Raw genomic sequence first — 18,921 nt, 5'->3', positions numbered from 1 at the left:
AGAGCCCAACCTCCAGCCTGAACCAGTGATGCAAGGTAGGATATATCCATTCTTTCACAGTGTTGCCTCCAAATTCTGATCCTGCAAATGTTTTTCTGGTCCTCTGATGTCCAGTTTTGGTGAGCCTGTTTACTATTCTGCGCTGACAGAGTGGCACCCTGTGTGGTCTTCTGCTGCTCTAGGTCATCTGTTTGACGTGTTGGGCGTTCAGAAATGCCTCTCTGCATACCTTCATTGTAATGAGTGGTTATTTGATTTACTGTTGTCTTCCTATCAGCTCAAAGCAGTCTTGCAATTGTTCTCTGACCTCTGACTCCAACAAGGTGTTTTCACACAGAGAACTCCCACTCCCTTAAAAATCTTCTCTCTTGGAAAATCCAAGTAGATCAGCAGTTTCTGAAATACTCAAACTAGTAGAGTCACCCTTCTTCCCCATTCTGATACTCCCCATTTCAATTCCATTCACTTTTATTCATATAGCACCAAACCACAACAACAGTTGCCTAAAAGCTGTAAGATAAAGACCCTGCAATGTGACAGAAAAACCTCAACAATCAGACGACACCTAAGAGGAAGTACTTTGGCGACAATGGGAAGGAAAAACTTCCATTTAACAGGAAAAATCCTCCAGGAGAACCAAGCTCAGGGAGGGGAGGGAGACAAAAGACATGCTGTGGAAGAAAACCAGAGATGAATAATAACCCATAATTAAATGCATGGTGTATGAATATATATTGAGTGAATAGGGGTGAGAGAACACTTTTAATTCAGCTAGTTGTCTTGACCATGTCCACATAACTGAATGCATGGAGTTGCTAGCAGATATATGTGTTATTGAGCAGTATACCTAACAAAGTATCCACTGGGTGTACACCAGAAAATGCTGTTGACAGTCAGAAAAAGTTCATTTGATCACATTTTAAGGACTAAAAGTTTTCAATCAGACTTTGAAGAATATTTGAAAAAAAAAAAAAAACGTAAAAAACTTTATCGACCAGCAAACCGGTGAAAAGTTTGGTGGATGTACGTGCAATTAAAGTGGAGAGTACAAGCAAAAAATGAGAGAACATACTTTAAATGTAGCCCAGCTTTAAATTCTTCAGGTTTTACTGCATTTGTTGGTAAAAAAAAAAGAAATCATTTTGAAACCTCCCAGTTAAGTCCAGCTAGTTTAAATTATTTTGCTAGTTTGTTTGGCAAATTTTCTACTACTACTACTTATTAGTACTTGGGTGTTTGCAAAGTATGCAAAAGATATTTACAAAGTGAAGTGAAACAAACTAAATATGTCTTTTCCTTGTACTCTGAAAGAAGAAGCAAAACAACTTCTTAAATCTTAAATTTTTATCTATAGAAGTCACTGAATAAAAGAAAATCAGGAAAACTTTGCGATGATCAGCAGATCCACCTGGATCGCTTTATTTATTTTTTTCTTTTACATCACCATTTTCATCATCATCATTATTTTTCTTTATTTTCCAGATGATTTTTTTTTCAATTTGTATTACTATCACTTTAATCATGGAAATCTGTTAAATCATTGCACAATTTGTTCTCAAAATGTACACATACAGTAGCGTATTTGAATGACCATTTTCAATGTTTCATATTTACTTTTAAAACTAGTTCAAATGAAGTCAAGAAGGAACAGAACATGTACATACATTTATCCAATACATACCTAAAGAAAATAAATAGTTATTGTAAAAAATAAAAAATACAACTGAAAAAAATACACACATTTTACAAATTGATCCCCAGGCTCCCACCCCTGTAGGTTTATCATACAGATATATATTTTTTAACGACACCTCATATCATCTTCACTACCAAAAAAATGTTTTTAGGTCATTGTCATTTGTTTGACATGCATCGTAAACACAGAGGCTAAAGGTTTTGTTTCCTGGGCTTCCACGGGCTCGCCCCGACCTCATCCGGCCTCTCTCTGATCTCACCCCCACGCCCCCAGAAAGCGCTCTAAATTTCGGTTATGGCTTCTGTGTGCAATAAAATGACCGGCTTCTGTCCATCCTTCTTTTTCTTCTTCTTCTTTTCTCCCTTTGAGTTGCTGTTTTGTCTCTCTGTTGCCTCTGCCATCATCAGGATTACCCAAGACCCTGAGCTGATGATTACAAGTCACAAACCTCGTAAAGACACCGTGGACGCTGACTGAGGATTTCGCGTTGGAGTCTGGCTTTATACTCTAAACTTAGGTACCACTTTCTAGATAGACATAGTTTCGAAATGGCTTAGAGGTTTTAATAAATGGCATTATTTCCATGTAAAACATTAATATTTATAACAATGTACAGGACACTAATGAGATACTGAATTATTAAGTGAAAGGTGAACTTTTTGGTGCAAGTTCCTGAAAAATAGATTTTTCCGGTGCATATTCGCCTCTAGAATAACCCTCCTTTCCTTTTTAATTCAGTCTTACAGTCACTAGAAAGATTATATTTGGTTAGAGGAACCGTTCACCTAAAAATCAAGCTTTCCACCGTCCAGAATGTTTGGGTGTGAGTTGCTCAGTTTTGGAGATATTGCCTGTCGATATGTGTGGCTTCTCTTGAATATAGCTGAAATTGATAAAACTCAACAAAGATCGAGTGCTACGTAGAAACTATTTTATTTGCCCAGTCTACATCCACCAATCAGAGGTACGTGTAGCTATCGAACATTACAGCTCTGTTGAGACGAGGCCCTAATGTTTGTTATATATTCTGACACGCTGTCACTAGCAGAGGCTCTACTAGGTCGAGGTATAAAATGATTCTACACCAGTCTCTATAAGTGGATGTCTGTATGTAAGTGAGTAGAGACCAGATTTTTGCTACAAGAAGCTTTCTGGTTTCCATTTGCATTCAGAGTTACATTGTTAATCACATTTGAGCAGGTTTGCCTGCATGCAGATAAACAGTCTTGGCCCAGATATCTGTAGGCTACATAAAAACTTGCTGTTGCCCCAAAATGCTAAATTAGCAGACCGACCGATAAGTGCCCAGATTGCATTTGCTCCTTTCTTTTGTTCCACACTTATAGATTATATTAAAAATAAGTAAATCTCATACTGAAGCAGAGATTGTATCACTTCTTTTCCAAACTTTAAAAAGGTTCCTACCAAAACCACAATGCTGTTGCGGAACTGTTTCCACAGTCTGAGTGGAACCCCACTGAAAGTAAAAAACAAATATCACTGGAGTGTCCTTTTAACATCAATAAAGCCAAAACTTATAAAAACCTATTAACATCTTTTTTAGAAAGTGGTACCAGCGGTAACTTAATTGACTTCCTGCCATTGACATCATGAGATCATGAACACAATGCTTCTATGGCCTTGCTACACACTGTCCCATGCAACTCTGTGCCTTTGATCTCTATAATGGACTCCCTTCAAAAGAGATTACTCAGCTTATCGGCTTTCAAGGCCCCAATAGACAAGCCGTGAGGAGGGTCCCTCTGATGTGGTCGGAGCTAAATGGTGGTCTGAATTCAGACGGATTTTACTACACCACCGCAACCAACCCCTGACAGGACCATAGAAGCCAACAAAGAGCCACAATGGCTGACACTAGACACCAGCCAGCCCTTTAGTACAAAGGAGAACACCGGTGTAGTTTATGACACGTTTATGTCCACCTAGCCATTTCCCCTCCAAGTCGTCACTCAGTTTTAACACCCTCTCGGTCCTCTCCAGACTTTACGGTGAGGTTACTTTCTGTACCGGCCCTCGTTATAAAACACCTGTTGTTGAGCAGAAGTTGTAAGGCGACACATTTACTTGTTTTCAAACTGTAAGACAATAAATGGCAGCAAGTGTTATTTTTTTCTGTAGGTAGGAAAATGAGCCCTGATATTGCCAACTCTGCTAACTTTACGTGGACAGGAATGAAGAAAGGAGAGACCTACACAGCGCAACGGCACCGACTCTAACCGACACCGGTGTTGTCCTTTTCGCACCCTTGGCACTGAGAGAGGAAGAGTTGAGAAGGTAGTGAGAGACAGAGGGAGAAAACAGCGTATCCGTTTCAACCTTCGCAGTCTTCGCAAATACATTCATACATTCTTGATTTCCCCCTTATTTCTTTTCTTCTGTTATTGCAGAATGGTCAGACTGAAAGATTTATTTAAAGTTAAATGGTTATATTCATTGCTTCTTTCTCCGTGGATGAGCGAGAGGGTCCTCTAGTCACAATCCTGTCAGCGCCCTGGGGGGAGAGAAACAACATTACTGCCACGTCACTGCTTCTGTGGCCTCAATTCAACTCAGCTCAAAGCCCCACCAACCAACCAAACCAAGCACTTTAAAATTCCCAAACTGCAACAAACAAATACATAAAACAAAGACTTCAAAAAAAAAGGGAGAGTTTGGACACATGTGCAAGCTATCTCTGAAGCTTAGAGGAAATGTTTGTGTCATGAAACGAATGAAACCAGACTGTTTAATTAATAAGTCGGAGGGTTCTCACCTCAGCCACTCAACAGGAGTACGTCCTCACTGAGGCAGATTCACCCCGGGCACCAGAGCTGGCTGTGTTGGAAACCGAGACACAGAGGGGGGGTTATTATTATAACTGCAAAGTCTTTTAAACAGCACTGACCTTCCAGAGGCATTCCTATTAAGAGGAGGAATGAGGGAAAATAGTCTTCCTCTGTACTTTGAAGCGTCTGCTCCTTGTTATTGCCAGTTCCTCCACTGAAGGCAACACAAAATTCCACTGGCAAATTAATAGCAGAGTAGCATGAAAACAACCAACTGCCGCCTGTGCATTAGCAGCATCTTATATAACATCCGGTGTATTCTGGCTGCAGAAAAATCTTTCAGCTCAAGGCTCATTTCCAAGAATTACAAATGTAAACACACGGCTCATTTATTAAGAGGTCTACGGTACCGTTTCACCTGGGCCGACCTTGCACTGTTACCCCACTACAACCAAAGTTTTGCCCCAGTTTTTCAAATGCTCTTCATAAGGTCCTCACTCTGCTCTTCCCTCACACTGACCTTTTAAGGCAGACACCCTCCCTTCATGTTTCTTCCTGTTAAAAGGAAGTTTTAAGAAGGGTCTCCAGACCTCAAGGAGGACTTATTAGGTTTAAATGTAAGGATATGACCTTGCTATGTGTGGTTCCCTGAGATTACAAATGCAAGAATCTGGTGCTTTATAATAACCATCATTAATAAAAGTAAATTGAGCTTTGGTTTAACATCGTTAACAATGATGGATAATTAATAATGCTTACTAATTGGGTTTGTAAACAACTGCCTGGAAGTGGTTACGGTAAACCTTTAACTGATGTTTATAATACTTATTTTAAACTGTGGTTTGTTTCACTCACTGCTTTGTTTTGACTTTTATCTTCATATTTACCAGCTGTTTGGTGAGGTTTTTGAAAAGAAAATTGCATTTTGAGTAAAACATTTGAGTCTGGAGTGAGATTGGTCTCCCTGTCGTCTTCCTATAAACCTCCAAATAGAAATCACCTTGTGTGAATCGCTGAGATTCCAGGAGCTTTGACTAAACTGCAGTAATTGGCTGCCAGGAAATGAGAACATTAAGTGTTTCGTCCTCTAAATGGTGACGCGACTCGAGGGCTGAAAAGAGCTGAACGAATCCGGAGGTGAGAGCAAATGTTTCAGAGGTCACGGGGTCATACTCACCTTCACTCTGAACCTTCCTCAGGGTAACGGAGGGTGTAGAGATGGCTGAGGCACGGAAGTTAGCAGGCAGGGTCTCGGCAGAGTCAGAGGTCACGCCCCGCAGGTCTTTCTCCCTAAACATCTTCCTCCAGGAGGGAGAGCGGGTGAATGTCTTAGTCCCATCCTGTCAGCGAGACACATGTCGTGAGCCTTAAGATGGATCCTCATGCAAACAACCTTTGTATTCTTCATGGGTATTTTGTTTTCTTTTTTTAAAGACATATTAGCATGCTCACCTCATCGGGCCGTCTCTCAGTTCCCATGGAGATGAGGGAGTTGTACTCTTGCTCCAGGAGCTGTCTGGCCTGCAGGATAGAGGTGATGGAGAGCTTGGAGATTGATGCATTTTCAGATCAGGGCTGCTCTGCTATGCTGGCATACATTAATTCTTTGAACATGATACCTATTTTATAACAATACTGTGGATTCTCATTCGATTTTCAGTGCAACAGGAACAACCTCTGCACTTAACTCCTGACGTGTCATTTTAGACATTTTTAGACATAACAGACGTAATTCTATTTGAGACGGAGAGGCTGAGAAGATCTTTTTAAAGACAGTTATTATATTACTAATTTTCTTATATATGTTTAACTAAGTGTGCAATGGTGCACCTAATTACATACGCCCTTTTTGCATACATTTCTGCAATAGCAAGAGGAATTTTGGATACAGCTACACCCAAAACCTTTGCTACAGGTACGATAGCATAACTGGGATTGCTTTGAATGTGTGTCATCATGGCAAAATGTGGCCCTACAGACTCGTACAATCGCAGTTTAGAGTACTTTGGCTTGTGTTTTGCGATGACACAACTCACACACATATATAAACATGCTGGCATTCAGGCTCATCTTCAGCAGTCAACACTACTTTTTCAATGAACACTCGGTCCACATGGGTCACACCCAAACTTGAGCTTTTTTTTTTCATTTTGATCTCAACTCCAAACTTGTAAATGTTTTGGGACTGTATCTTGGAGATGTGTGACATCATTGTGTTGACTACGTCTGTCCACTGACTTCCAGATAGAAAGATAAACACCAGTCAAAGTACTCAAAACTGCCTTTGCAGTAGTTCCCACTATTACAGCTGGGGAAAGGCATTTTTGCTTGGTTTTTAGGAATTTGTTGCCATATAAATAGAAATTCATCCATTATCACAAACACTTCAGGGTCACAGCAGGCCTGGAGCCTACACTGGGTGTCATAGGGTGAGAGGTGGGGTACGCAATGGACAGGTCGCCTGCCCATCATAGAGATACGGTGAACCATTTCTAACAGTGGCCAACTTTTTGGCTAATTAGCCTAAATTACATGCCTTTAGACTGGAGGAAGAGCCTGAAACACCTGAAAGGAAAGCACACAGGCACAGAGCGAATATACAAATTCCACACAGTCCCAGCTGGACCCAGAATCTTCCTTCTGTGATGCAACAGTGTTAACAATTCTGCCACTGTGCTGCCTGTTGTATAACTCAGATTAGGGTTAGGGTAAATACCACAGAACTGGCTAAACTTGTTCTGTCTAAAAATGGCAAATTATCAAAATCTAAAAAAGTTTATAGGGATCTTAAAGTGCAAAATATCTGATAAATTGTCTTGGACGTAGGAACAGACTTTGATGCAAAGACATTTCTCTTGATGTGCATCGACAATGAATTCACTACCTGTGTGTTCTGATTGGGGATCTGCAGCAGCAGGGCCAGGTCAGTGTAGTCAAATGTGTCGTCTAAAGCCAGCAGAGCCCCGTGGACGCCGCTCTCCCGGAGGTTGTCGGCGTACTCCTTCAGACCGATGCTCTGCACCCAGCACATCACACGCTCATTGGACCATACCATCACATCTAGGAAGAGAAAGGGAGGAGGTGAAAGGAAGGGAGGAGAGGCATTCATCTGCAAACAGAAAGCTGTCTGCACACTATTTTTAAATCTTTATTAAAACTGAAGTCACCTCCTTTAGTTTAATTTGGATACATAAACACATGCAGGGCTGCTCAGATTTATTAACCGTCTTCTGTAAGGGTCAGCGATCAGAGGAAATAATGAAACATTTGACTAACTGATTTATTTTCTGCACATGGACAACACAGGTCAGGCCTATCATCAGACAAACCCAGATTCGCTAATTTCCTCATCTGCATGATTCCTCTGGGGAGAAGCCAAGATGAACTGACTGTAAATGCACAACATGTGTTTTTCAAGGCGCAGCAGTGGGAGTGCGAGAGATTTGGGTTTGTTTAATGACCGAACGTGTTGACATTTATGTAATCATTATCCAGCCAAGCTAGAAGGTTGTGGCTTATAATCTCTTCTAGGTATGACGAGGAGGGGGGAAAAACAATGGGTGGTCTAAACACAGGAATTCCCAGGAACGTGAGAAATCAAAGAAAATAACCATTATTAAGGGTTTTTTTGTTTCACTTTTTTTTTTTTTACATGCCAGCGCTGATGCAAGAAAGTATTTTTATAGTTTACTTGTAAAGACTTTCCTTTTTTACATCTGCTTACTTTAAAGAGATTTGACAAAAGTTAAAAGCAGTACAGCAGCTTTCCCTGCTAAAATTCTAAAACCCCCAAACTTGTGAAGAATGGAAAGGTTTAGTCATTAAAAACTGTTTTCTAAATGTTTTAGCTTCTCAAATAGTGCATCATTTTACGGAGATTACATAATCTTATTACTCCTTTATGCAGATGATAAATTCTTATTAGTCTGGAAACCGTCCGCAGAGATGTTAGGCAGTTTGGTAAAAGGGTGCTGGCAGTGTAGACTGATGGCAGGTCAGAAACAAACATAATGTCACACTGAAACAGGGTGAAGCAGCCAAATCTGAGAAAATAATTCAGACAGAAGAAAGCTATAACTTGAACTGATCAGCCACCTATACAACATGGTGATATGACATTTAAAACAGATAAAATATCCAGGGTACCAGTGCTTGTTGCTATTTCTCTGTTTCAGACAGTAAATTGTGTGGGGTTTTGCTCTTTGCTGGGTTAACAAATACTAGAATTAAAAAAACAACAACAATTAAAAATATATACTGATCAGTATCAATATAAATATAAGGTATGAATCTTTACCTCTGCCACTGCATTTTATGTTGTTGGTTTGTTCTTTATCAGAACAACTCAAAAGATTTTGCACAGATATGCATAACAGTTTTTAGCAGAGGTGTGGTTTGACCCTGCTTCGAAGTTATCAAGATGGGAATCAAAGAATGCTTGAAAAGCTTCTTTACCCATGCAAGACATGGCACAATTGCATTTTGCATCATAACTTTACAAATACATCAAATTGAGCTTCATGTATGGTCTCGTTAGTCTCAATAAAATATCACAAACTTATCTGAATCCAGAGATTCGATTAGCGGATGCAGGTGATTTTCAGCCTTTGTAGAGCCATGCGGCTCGTGTTTATTTAAAACTGTATAAGGAGCTAAGATTCAAGTTCACACATAAACTCCGAATTACACTTTGATAATCCAGGTGGGAAGCGGCCTTTTCTGACACGTAAGCCAAACAGGAGATGGTACCAGTCAGACTTGTTCTCTGCTCAGGGACAGCATGTAGGAGGCTGTGAAAAGATGTATTCATGGTATTCACATCAGCTTGTTACGGCTGTGATAAGATTGATGTTCTATTGATGTTTGGTAGAAGTTTAAATGTTTACGACACCACCAGATTAGTGCGAGTTTCTATTCGAAGCTGTATTTAACCAAGACTGCTAGTTATTAGTTTGTGCTTGGTCCAGTTTGGTTACGATGAGCTCCAGAAACACACAGGATTTCTGCCTTTCCACAAGAAAAAATGCTTTGCTTCTTAAACTTGAGCTGTGCACGGCACATGAAATAGCACAGGCAATAAAAACCGCGGTCTAACAGATCAACAAGGTGATGGTAAAAATGCAATAAAATTAATAGTCAAATAAAACAAATAACCTGCAGTTAGTAGTCACTAAGGTATGCTTTACACAGCACAAAAGCACCACATGAATAAACGAATTAGCTGCTTCTACTGGCTCGGAGAACTGTACAATACCATCCCTCCACTGGGGCGTGAAAGGTGAGATAATGGCAGAGAAACAAGGGGTCACCTTTGTTATGGTGGGCGCTCTCCTCTCTCCTCCTCTCCAGCTCCTTGCGATCGTAATTTAGACGCTTCAGGCACATGATGCCGTAATGCAAGCTGACCCTGGGAGAGGGCAAAGAGCCAGAGGGTCAGGGGTTCAAGCAGGTTAACCGAGGAGGGCGTGTTTCCACTCTCACATGTGCTCAGAAAGCATTAACAACCCAGCACCTCTGACCCTTTCACTCCTTCAAAAGAGAACTCAGAGAAGGCCTGGAGACACACAACTGAGCTGTCAGAGTGCCATAACCATTGTCTTTTAACACCTTCAAAATTCCCTTGTCACATGCACACAAAGGTAGGAGAGTAAGAGTTTTGTAAACACAAGACGTGACAAAAGAGCATGAGTTATGAAGCCGAGCTCTACCTGTGGAAGCTGTCCACCATCTTGAGCTGTCCTCGCAGCTCTTTCTTGGTCAGGTGGTCCAGCATGCGAGCATCCACCAGGGACTCCATGAAATAGCTCCGATACTGCGGCAAGCCCAGGCTGGGCAGCCACTCGTTGCCCACCCACTCATGATTCATATCGCCATAGGCCAGTATCTGGGGGGGACAACCACAGATGAGCAACACTGATTCACGCTCGGCCTCGTATCTGATGGCGCTGCAAATGACTCACTGCTGTTAGAGATGAAATGAGTGACAAATACGCAGCATGTTGCGCGAACTTTTTTTCGAAAAGGCGCAGCTGATCCCTTACCTGATCCCAGCTGAACTCTTTCAGCTCCTGCAGAGAGAAGAGAAGAGGAAGACGAAGAGAGACAGAGCCAGAGAGAGTGATGTGGAGGTGGTGAGGGAGAGGGGTGCGGAGGTGAAGAGCAAGGTGGACGAATGGATAGATAGTGAAGGAGCAGCAGAGGAGGAAGCAGCAACAGCAGCAGCGGGAAAAGAGGACAAAAGGGAGGAACAGTGTGTTAGTGAACGGGTAATTAGTTGGAAGCAGTTCACACTGAAACGGCAACAACAGGGAGAGAAGAAGATGCTCAACACTATGGCCTGGGCCCACAGAGAGACAGAAGTACAAAAAAGAAGTACAAGGAGAGAGAGGAGAAGGGAGGGGAGAGACTCATCAACGTGATTCAGACCGGACGAGACGCTCAACATTATTCAAAATAAATAAAATAAAATAACCATGACCATAAAAGGGCAGTTTGTCAGACAGAGACAGGACGGCTGGGGCACTAACCGGGGGCTTGGTGGCGGCGTTCAGAGACTCCATCTCTGCGTGGGTCATCCACACGTTACTGGTAGACTGCAGTTATGTGAACAAAAGAAGCGAAGCAGTGAGATAAAAGATTACAAAAAATGCACACACACCACACTTCACTGCCTGTCTACAGCAATGAGTCAACACTCGAACATTTTCGCGATGCCAAAACAGCCACATCAAAAGATGTCAGCCAACCACAACAGAAGACTCATTGCCATGGTGATTTCCACGAACAAGAGGTTCGATGGGCTTATGTGAACCGATAACTAATGAATCTGCTCAGCCTGTTGGGCAAAATTGCACGATTGATCATCTTCCGCATTTCACCGTATCATTAATACGATTTCTACTGTAAATAGAGAGGAAGCCAAATGCAGAAAAGGGAAAGCCAAGAAAAACCAAAATCTGCCATTTGTTAAAAGCTCCAAAGCAGATGCCTTAAAGAAGATGGCTTTCAGCTATTTTTCACTTTATCTTGCTTGAGGAAGCGGAGGAAAAAACAGTGCCACAAATGCATGTGCGTGCAGCACTTTTACTACATTTTTCAACATCTGGTTTGTCTTTGTTGCCGAGGGAGAGGGCAAAGTTTTTGTTGCCAATGTTTTCCAGATGACAAAGGTGAACCCCGTCACTCCCAGCAGAGCCTATTTCCATTCATATCTTTATCATTTTGGACATTTATCACGTGTAGAATAGGCTTCATGTTTGTTAGCATTCATTTTTTATCTGCATCTGTTTTCTTTCTTTCTCTTTCTAATCCTACATCCTACATGTCATGTGCCCCAACAGGCTATTTCTATTACATCATTCCTTATTAATATCATATATTCCAAGTCACATTTTAATTTTATGACTAGCAACTGTGACATTTGGCGCTAATTATGTGGCCTTCACAGAGACTATAATCTGATAATTTGTGCCAGTCTCTAAACAACAAACATCTGGCTCAACATTTACCTCAGACTTTAAATATGGATGCGGCAAGGCGCTACTCTGAGCAAAAAGTCTATACTCAGCAGAAAGATAGATATCCGTCCCAAATGAATACATAAATCGACATATGAAGGCGTTTAAGGTCTTAGTGTGCTCCGATTAAAGGCTTCTTTACCTTTAATTCTAGGGGGAAGCTGTCTAGACTGGGATCTTTTTATCATGAGAAAATATTCATTCTTTAAGGTAAATGAGAGTTTTAAAATAGGGCTTATAATTTTGGAGGTCCCCCCCTTTAGCCTCTAGGAGCAGGGACCCCCTACAAGATCGAACATTTTCCAATGACCCACTCATAATCCTAGATATTAGGCACATACATCTGCAGTTTCATAAGCCATTGGACCTAACTGGATTCGAAAACCCACAGCCTAAACGACTCCCATCTGTAGATATTACCAAGTTTTATGGAAGTTCTGCAAAAATGAACAAAATCCAATCTATTTATCCGTCATGCTGGGCGAAAAAGTCTAATTCTCGGGAGAAGCAGGAGGCATAAGTAATTTCACCTCTCACACTACCGTTCATGTTCCTGCTGTATATTTCTTTTGCTTTTCATTTACACGTTCATTCATTGTTTGGTTACATTTAGGTGACCAACATCACTCGAATATGTTTGATCACCGTTTGGGTTAAAGCGCAAAGTTGCGGCTTCGTGAAGCTCTGTTTTCTTGGTTACCATGGTGATGTACTTACTCTGTAAACATATGTGGTGCAGACATGAAACATATTTTGAAATGAAATACGTCCGTTTCAAAGCTGTGCTGACGGCATGGAAAAAAGGGCTTGGGTTTTTGTGACTATTTCATATAATGCCATGAGGTAGATATGCATTTTTTATGTACCAGAGCATTTTATAATTTATAGCTAATAATTTTGTGCTCCCCTTGGCTATGGACTTGTTAAATGTATGTGCAGTTTCAGAGTCTCACAGAGCGAGTGCTGGCTGGGGCAGACGGGCTGGTGAGGGACACCATCTCCTGGATGGCCAGCCGTAGTTTGAGGCGGTGCAGCGGGTTGCTGATGCCGATCTCCCTCTGGATCTCCGTGTCGGACAGGTTGGCCATGATCGCGCCGCTCTTCACGTTGGCACGGCATGCGGCGACGTACCAAGCTGGCATTCCCACCCACAGCTAGAAGGAGGCAAGGAGTGGATTAAATCAAGATGAAAGTTTCATTTAGATCTCAGTTCTATGATCACCTACCTCTAACCACGACACAACAGTAGGTCCATCCCAAGATGCAAAAGGAAGTCCTTGGCGACATGCTTCTTCCAGCAGCTCATGCCTGATAAGAGATTTAACAGAGAGATTTCTTATTTGGTGCTGTCCGATTAAAAGATCAAAATATGAAACGCACAGCATATAATTCACTGACTTCTTCTTGCTGCGGCGGTCTTTATCTGCTGGACCAAGAGTTCCCGTCTTATTCATTCCCATTGGGTCTCCAGATGCCAGGTCTTCAGAGGGTGTAGATGCTGGGAAACATACAGTGATGTCAAAGATTGCAAGAACTAGATAAGAACACTTTTCTGGCTCCGAATTCACCGAAAGTGTTTAGATGTAAATGCTGACAGCATGGATTACTCATGCTCAGTCAGTCCCTCCCTTATCTTTTATCAGTTTACCAAGAGAAACAGATCCATCCCGTCCAGGTTGGCCCATCCTTCCTTTTTCCTTCTTCCCAAAAAGCCGGCCGATGGAAGACTTGATGCTTTTCTTCTTGCTGGCCTTGTGGAGTGAATCTTGGCTGCTGTTGGTGCTGCTGCCATCTGCCGAGAGACTGAAGGAGAGACAAAGAAAGTAACTAAAGTTGGAAAAACAAATACACATTGAAAGCATCACGCTTGAATGCGCAGCCGTCTTACCTGCGAAACTCTCTGGGGTCATCGAGCATCGCTCCCGGATGGGTGAGGGCCATCCTGTCCAATCGCAGCGCACGAGGAGTGGGAGGAGGTGTAGAGTCAAGAAGAGCGAGGGATCGGTCATCATCTTTGCTGTTCTGGAATATAAAATGTAAACTGTATAATTTGCAGTAGATGCAAACACAAAAATTATAATTTTATGGATGTTGTGAGCTCTGCTCTGCTTAAATGTTTTGTCTGTAAATTAAAAAAATATTAGCTACTATATTCTAAGTATGTTTTTTACCTGTTGTAGCATCATTATTAATATTGCCAAGCCACAACTGTGACTGAGACTGGCCGAAACAGATTTCTTACATTTTTGCTGGATTCTAAAGTCAAATGTGACTCCATTTGTTTGACAGCTAAAGCTTGGCCCAAATTAAGTCACACGACAGAACAACGACGCCAAGCACAGCAGCAAATCCACAAAAAGAATCTACACCAAAACAGAAAAGACCGAGCCGGAGCTCAGAATGAAATGCTGTGGTGGTATCCTAAGAGCGCTGTGCTTAAATGAACGCAAACCAATATTGAGAATAAGCAACATTAATGCACAACAATGTGAGAGACTAATAAAGGCACACAGAAACTGATCACTTCATGAATACTTCAGGTTATTGCTGCTAGAAGTGGTTCTACAAGCTGCTGAATCATGGAATGTATTTTTTCACAGGACTGCACGCAGCACGGTGAAAACCTTGTTATTTACGTGACTGTAGGTCCCAACAATAAGATTCATCTTAGCCACAAATTGCTCGATTTAGACTGAATAAAACGTTTGAAGTTTTGCCTTCGAATGATTTCTGACTGCGACGTAACGGCACAAAATATATCCATTTCTAACAACTTGTCTGAAGCTGTCAGTGTCTTTCTGTGCGTTATACTCGAGAAAGTCAACTTCAGACGCTGTCCAGACCTGATTCTCTCAACTCTGTCCAACAATGATGCATGTAAACAACTAAAAAATGGAAAAAGGGGACAACAGCAAGCCCTGCTTTGAAAAACATGAGCAAAATCTACTAATCAACAACTGTTATATTAATATATCCTATTTGTTTAGAAATGTAATCCTTTTCCTGTTTTTTTTTTTTTACCAAATAGTTAAAAATTGAGATTAATGCAAGAGGAGTTCTTTGATTTTACAAGTTTAGTTGCACAGCTCACCTTTTTGACGTGAAGAGGAGCCGGAGCCGACTAGGTTTCCTGCTACAGCCTTAAAAGAGTTATTTTCCTTGGCTTACATCCAGCTTCCTAACTGTAACCAATCTTGCCATTCTCACTGAACGCCTACATAAACATGATCAATTTTCAAAATCACCACTGACAGCTTGCTTTTTGTTTATTGCACCATTACTTGTAATCTATCTGCCCGTTGCTGGAACCTTCATACCGCACCACGAGTCACTTAAATCAAACTTTCCCAATCTGACATTGTTGCCGCTGAAGAATAACTAAACTTCTTGACCCCATCTGCGTGATTACTTATGCTTTATTTAAATGACTCACTGTCTGGAGGAGCTGTCTGCATAAACAGGGAGGCTGACACCTAGGTGAGGTAAAAAGGTTAACACGAACTGAAATAGGAGTTCTTCTCTACATTCCAGTCGTACCTGTCTATCGGTCTCACGGGCAGGGGAGTGAGGCAGACGAGGGGTGGAGTGCCCGGAGCTGGGGGGAGAGGGGGAGGCCAGGGTGGAGGATGTGATGGAAGTGGGGATGAAGCCCCGTCCTGTGCTGTCTCTCCCCAGGGAAGAGGGAGGGATGGGCGGACTGTCCAAAGCCACGCTGACCCGGCTCTCAATCTCCTCGGCACGCAGCTCTGTGTTCTCCTTCTCCTCCTGGATCAATCTGGGTTTTCAGGGCAACAAACATGTGGATAATATTAGAACTCAGAAAAGGGCTCCAGAAGTGTCCTGGAGCTCTAAACAAATCAGGACAGTCTTAAAGAAGTAGTTTGACGGTTTGGAGAAAAAAAAGCTTGGTAGCGTTCTTGCTGTGAAAATTGATACCATAGTCATGAATGTAGCTACAGCCAGCAGAGCAGAATTACTGGAGACAAGAAGAATCAACTCTCCTGGCTCTATCTAATAATATATCTACTGCACATATAAGCTGCGTCACTTAAGTTGGCAAATTTACTTTTCTACTTTGTGTGTTTGTGTGTGTGTAAAAAATGGCTTTGTCTAGTATTCGCCATGCTAGCTTAGCAGTTGATGGCTCTAGCTAATTATTTAATCTAGACAAATAGGCAAATTCTCCTCACTCAGACCTCTACAGGAAAGCTAATCAGTGCGTTTTCCCAAAATGTTAATTGCTGATAAGTCAAATTCAGCTGTGAACCAAACAGAACACCTTTGGGATGTGGTGAAACTGGAGATTTGCATCATGGATGTGCAACCGACAAGCGACTGTTTGATGCTATCGTGTCAATTGGACCAGAATCTCTGATGAATGTTTCCAGCGCCTTGTTGAATCTGTGCCATGAACAGAGATGGGCAATAAAGCGTTACTGTAATCCGATTACCTTTTTCGAGTAACGAGTAAAGTAAGAGATTACTATTGCTAAAACAGTAATTAGATTACTGTTACTTTGACCTTACTTTGAGTTTGATTCCATAAAAAGTGACAAAAACATTAGCGTCCGCTGTTCACTGCGTGGGAAGAAAACCCCTTAACTTCCGAGCAAGCACCGAGTGCGCTACCAGGTAATGTGAAATTCACAGAGAAACTCGCGGATTCTTCAACTGACCGCTGCGGCACACCTGCACCAGGGCAAACCTCCGCCTAACCCACTCCTGCTTTACAGGTGAAAATAGAGCAACAGGACCGCTAGTCTTTAATTTTATTTATTTTCTGCTGTGTTTCACTTGCATTTATTTGAAAGACTGAGTGTAAACACACAAAAATATTTTATTTTATGTGCTGGAATGTGTAGAAAATAGGTTTAAATGTTAAACAAATTTCTTCCAATCAGTGAATGTTGCATATAATTTAATTTTTGCTTGATGCATAAAGTTAAAAGATTAAAACTGATAAAACAAGTTTTAAAAAGAGACTTTTCCATTTGATTACATTTTGTATGATGATTATGCAGAAAAAGTAGAATTGGGCTGAAAGATCTATCGCTTTATCACCTATTCAGGTTGTAAATCGTGTTTTTAAAAAGTAACTAAGTAACTAAGTAATTAATTACTTTTGAAATAAATAATCAGTAAAGTAACAGGATTACTTTTTTGGGGAAGTAATCAGTAATTAGTTACTGATTACTTTTTTCAAGTAACTTGACCAACACTGGCCATGAAGAATTCAAGCAGTTCTGAATGAAAAAGGGGGTCCACAGTTGTTAAGACTAGTTCCACCTTGAGTATAGCAGCAACTGCTGCTTATGCGTCAGTGCATCCATAAACAATCTAATAATGTATTAATTCATCACTAGCAGGATCTGATTAATTCTTCCACAACTGCATTTTCTCTTCAGGACATGTCTGAGAGGTGCTGTTATGTTTATTTTTGAGGTTGTAGCAGGTGTTGGTGTGAGTCAGTCTGCAGCATGTAGGGAGGTATTTCTCACATTCTTACTTCTCTGAATCTCTAAGCGCTCTTGGCGTTCCTTACTTGATCTCCTTATTGATGGCCTCCAGCTGTTCCTGCAGCATGATGGCCAGGGTCTGCACATCCGTCTGTCCGCTGGGTGACAGAAGCTCGGAGCCAAACCGAGCCTCCCCGTCGTCCTCATCGTCTGAGCATCCCACATCCATGCCTGGCTGGAACCCAGTCCCAATCAGAGTGTGATCCCAATCTGAGTACTGCACACACAAAGCAAGACAGGATGATTCACTACACAACGGACATCTGATCCCATTTGCAAATACCAATCATTCAACATCAAATTGAGTTTGTAGGTATATGAAATAACCCATGTGCAGAGTGCAGCATCCAAAAAAAAGGTTCATCTTTTGTATACAGTCTATGCTAGGAACATCTAATTTTGTGTATCTCAAATCCCATTTAGCTCATTTCTTGAGCTCCAGTGAGTCAGTGCTGTTGAAAATTACTACACTGTATCACTGAGCTACACCTTTTTTTTGTAAAAAAAAAAAAAAAAAGGATCCCAACTTTCACTTTTAAACGTTTGAAGAGTGATTTCTGAAGCACCTTTTAAAATATCTCACCTTGGTAGTGTCCTCATGAGCAGAGCTCCAGCGGGGCCAGTGACGATTGCCTGCGCCTCCGGCAGAGGCATTACCGAAGGGATCCAGGTGAGTGGTGGAACCTGTTGGGAGGGACCCGCCTCCGTGGGAATACCTCAACTCCAGAGCGCTGCCTGGCAGAGAGCGACTGGAAAAATAAAAGAAGAAATGAGACACGATAAGATGAAACGATTAACCCTACACACAGCAAACAAAGTGGGGTACTAAAGCATAACATGTGCCAACTCCAAAGCTGAGATACTGCAAAACGAACATATCAATGTGAAAAATTAAAATTGTCTAATAATAGAGGATTAAATCAAAAGAGCACGGAAAATGAAGATACAGCCCAACAGTAGCCAGTCGACGTACAGCTACAAGCTGTCCAAATGATGGTACCAACCTGGAATAAGAGCCCCCAGGCCTCGCTCTCAGCTGATCCAACTCCAGCTGAAGCCTTTCCAGCTCAGCGATCAGCTGATCCTGCAAATGAAAAAAAAAATGGTAGAGAAAAGAGGAAAATCATGTCTGCTAGCATAACCTGAGAATAAAACCTGGATGTATGGTCACCTTGTTTGCCAGCAGATCATCCTGGAGTTTCTTCATGTTGGACAGTTCCTCTGATAGTGCATTCTGGAGAAAAATGATAAGAAGTAATAAGAGTATGAGGGGAATTTCAGGAAAACCTTATTTGTTCTATCTGAGAAAATTAGTCTACTGTCTGCCACCAGTGTGGTTTTTTTTACAGGGACTCAATTTCTTGCCAGTGTTTCATTAGAATTACAGATGATCTACATATGCAGAT

General features: G+C 41.5%; 1 protein-coding gene across 3 annotated transcripts in view; it reads right to left on the bottom strand.

Annotated features, from left to right (window-relative positions):
- Nucleotides 1–1,817: 1,817 nt before the first annotated feature.
- Nucleotides 1,818–18,921, bottom strand: part of ppfia3 (PTPRF interacting protein alpha 3) — a 33,296-nt gene continuing 16,192 nt past the window's right edge. For 2 of the 3 annotated variants that reach the window (XM_086290049.1, XM_086290050.1), the window contains exons 13-31: nucleotides 18,687–18,749; nucleotides 18,520–18,599; nucleotides 18,099–18,264; nucleotides 17,542–17,732; nucleotides 15,537–15,774; nucleotides 13,888–14,021; nucleotides 13,648–13,802; nucleotides 13,398–13,497; nucleotides 13,226–13,307; nucleotides 12,953–13,153; nucleotides 11,010–11,075; nucleotides 10,524–10,550; nucleotides 10,191–10,366; nucleotides 9,792–9,889; nucleotides 7,367–7,542; nucleotides 5,935–6,003; nucleotides 5,660–5,822; nucleotides 4,470–4,531; nucleotides 1,818–4,208 (exon numbers count right to left, since the gene is read on the bottom strand). In XM_086290049.1, the coding sequence (XP_086146175.1) occupies nucleotides 4,479–4,531; nucleotides 5,660–5,822; nucleotides 5,935–6,003; nucleotides 7,367–7,542; nucleotides 9,792–9,889; nucleotides 10,191–10,366; nucleotides 10,524–10,550; nucleotides 11,010–11,075; nucleotides 12,953–13,153; nucleotides 13,226–13,307; nucleotides 13,398–13,497; nucleotides 13,648–13,802; nucleotides 13,888–14,021; nucleotides 15,537–15,774; nucleotides 17,542–17,732; nucleotides 18,099–18,264; nucleotides 18,520–18,599; nucleotides 18,687–18,749 (2,238 nt within the window). In that variant the 3' untranslated portion in view covers nucleotides 1,818–4,208; nucleotides 4,470–4,478. Of the gene's footprint in view, nucleotides 4,209–4,469; nucleotides 4,532–5,659; nucleotides 5,823–5,934; nucleotides 6,004–7,366; nucleotides 7,543–9,791; nucleotides 9,890–10,190; nucleotides 10,367–10,523; nucleotides 10,820–11,009; nucleotides 11,076–12,952; nucleotides 13,154–13,225; nucleotides 13,308–13,397; nucleotides 13,498–13,647; nucleotides 13,803–13,887; nucleotides 14,022–15,536; nucleotides 15,775–17,541; nucleotides 17,733–18,098; nucleotides 18,265–18,519; nucleotides 18,600–18,686; nucleotides 18,750–18,921 lie in introns of those variants that run through there. The other variant, XM_086290051.1, reaches the window with a different exon arrangement.

The sequence above is a fragment of the Aulonocara sp. 'chitande type north' Nkhata Bay genome, linkage group LG4 (genome assembly GCF_057382095.1).
Source record: "Aulonocara sp. 'chitande type north' Nkhata Bay isolate Kocher_YH1m ecotype deep benthic linkage group LG4, A_spYH_male_GT1.1, whole genome shotgun sequence".
In the NCBI taxonomy this organism is placed as follows: domain Eukaryota; kingdom Metazoa; phylum Chordata; class Actinopteri; order Cichliformes; family Cichlidae; genus Aulonocara; species Aulonocara sp. 'chitande type north' Nkhata Bay.
This window is presented reverse-complemented; position numbering and strand designations above follow the sequence as displayed.